The sequence below is a fragment of the Tilletiopsis washingtonensis genome, assembly GCF_003144115.1.
Source record: "Tilletiopsis washingtonensis strain MCA 4186 unplaced genomic scaffold FA09scaffold_26, whole genome shotgun sequence".
Classification (NCBI taxonomy): Eukaryota; Fungi; Basidiomycota; class Exobasidiomycetes; order Entylomatales; genus Tilletiopsis; species Tilletiopsis washingtonensis.
The window spans coordinates 160,393-162,243 of NW_020312023.1; the positions used below are offsets into that span (position 1 = coordinate 160,393).

At 63.3% G+C, this 1,851-nt stretch overlaps 1 protein-coding gene across 1 annotated transcript in view; it reads right to left on the bottom strand.

Annotated features, from left to right (window-relative positions):
• The window catches only part of FA09DRAFT_302335 (alpha-amylase-domain-containing protein), a gene marked incomplete at both ends in the record, with an annotated part of 3,725 nt that extends 2,794 nt beyond the window's left edge, over window positions 1-931 (bottom strand). Inside the window, 5 exons of the mRNA XM_025740401.1 lie at window positions 26-113; window positions 251-280; window positions 379-404; window positions 518-616; window positions 691-931. Coding sequence (XP_025595173.1) covers window positions 26-113; window positions 251-280; window positions 379-404; window positions 518-616; window positions 691-931 — 484 coding nt within the window. The remainder of the gene's footprint in view (window positions 1-25; window positions 114-250; window positions 281-378; window positions 405-517; window positions 617-690) is intronic.
• Between the last annotated feature and the right edge of the window lie 920 nt (window positions 932-1,851).

The window sequence follows — 1,851 nt, forward strand, 5'->3', positions numbered from 1 at the left end:
GGGGGGGGGGAGGGGTGTAACTCACTAGGAGGCAACTTCTCCCCCGTCTCCGACACCTTGCCCTTGCGCCAAATGTACCACTCTCGCTTTGCCGACGTCTTTGAGGCCTTCGACTGCCCGGGGGGCGGGGGATGCAACTCATGTGTCAGCGCCTTGCACAAAGCAACGGCCTTTTTCTTTTGCCCGCGCGGTGCCCGCGAGGCCCGTGTAGTGAGAGAGAGAGGCGAGGAACACACACACACACACGCACCTCTTGAAACCAAGCATGCTGATCCGACGTCTGTGTCATTCGCGCGCGGGAGTCGCATCATGCTCCAGTTTAGCGATCTCCTGTTGTCTCGCTCGGCAAGCGGGTAGTGCGTGCTCGTGCAAACTTACATGGTTGACGACGAGGTCCATCATAACTATTCCATTGCGTGTGCTGCAATCAGCCTTCTTTCTGTGTCCGCCTCGCCTACTCTTCGGCGCGTGCTCGTAAAACCAAGGCCAAGCAAAAAAAAAAAAAACAGAGACTCACACTTCATGTCTCTCTTCTTGAGCTGTGCAATCAGCTCGTCGACGTCTTGCAGCGTGCCGTAGCGCGGCGCAATCTTCTTGTAGTCGGCCACGTCATATCCTGGGTTGCGCCCTTGCTACATCAGTCTCGCTCTTGCCCGCCGTGCCCCTCCCACCGCTCGGCCTCGGACGTACCCATGTCCCTATCCGGACTTTCATACAGCGGACTGCTCCACACCACATCGACGCCCAGCTCCTTGAGGTAATCCAGCTTGTCAATGATGCCGCGCACATCGCCAATGCCGTCGCCGTTGGAGTCGGCAAAGCTGGCGGGCCACACTTGGAAGACGACGGCGCGCTTCCACCAGGCGTCGAGGCCGAAGGAGGAGGGCAGAGCGGCGAGAGAGGCATTGCTGGGACCGGGACCGGGAGACATCGTACGGGCTGCCCCTCGGAGGTGGGAATGAGGAGACGGTGGTGGTGGTGGTGATGGTGAGGAAGAGAGGTGCGCCCTCGAGTGGCCCCAAGCGCACCATGTCTTCGAGTCGCTCATCCGTCGGTGTCTTTGACGCGTGAGTCTGCACGGACCAGCAGCAGCCAAAGAAGAAGGGCGCCGCGCCGCAAGAGAAGTCGCCGCGGCGTGCCGCGCGCCCCCGCACCCCAGCGCCTGTCTCCTTCATGTTGCCCGCCGATCGCAGCAGCAGCAAGCAGCATCCCAGCACGCAGCGAGCAGCGATCCGCGATCCGTCCTTGCGGATTTGCATATGCAGTTCCTTGAGTCTAGTGTTGTGAGCAGGGTGGGTTAGGCGTGGAGAGAGCATATTCGCGCGCCGCCTGCTCAAGCTCCTTTTCCCACGCGGCGCATGCTATGGCGCCGCCAAGTGCGGCTGCCAATCGGCGGCGGCTCGGCGTCACCGGCTTCAGCCCCCCGCGGCCAGGCACCTGAGCAAAGTGCCTCTCCTTATACTCCTCGTCCAGCACGATGAGGGGCCCGAGGGGCCCAGGAGCAAAGTGACGGAGCCTTCCCTCACTTTCTCGCGACGCCCGAATGCCGCCGGCGGCCGAAGCACGACATCTCGCGCGCTGGTCGGCGGCGCGGCGCCTCCACTTTCGTGCCTCTCCTTTAGCGCCAAACCGCAATCTCGCACCGCCGGCGGCCGATGCCTGCTGTGCCGCGGTGCCGGCCGGCGGGCCGCTCGCCCCTCAAAGGTCAGGCACCCGCCAAAATAGCGCAACGTTGGCCGCCTGCCGCTCTGTTCGTGAGACAAAGCGCAAGACGGCAGCGGGTCTGGGCGTGTGCCTGGGCGTCGCAGCGGAGCGGGTGCGCCGTCCCAGCCGCTTAGCGTAGTCCAAGGG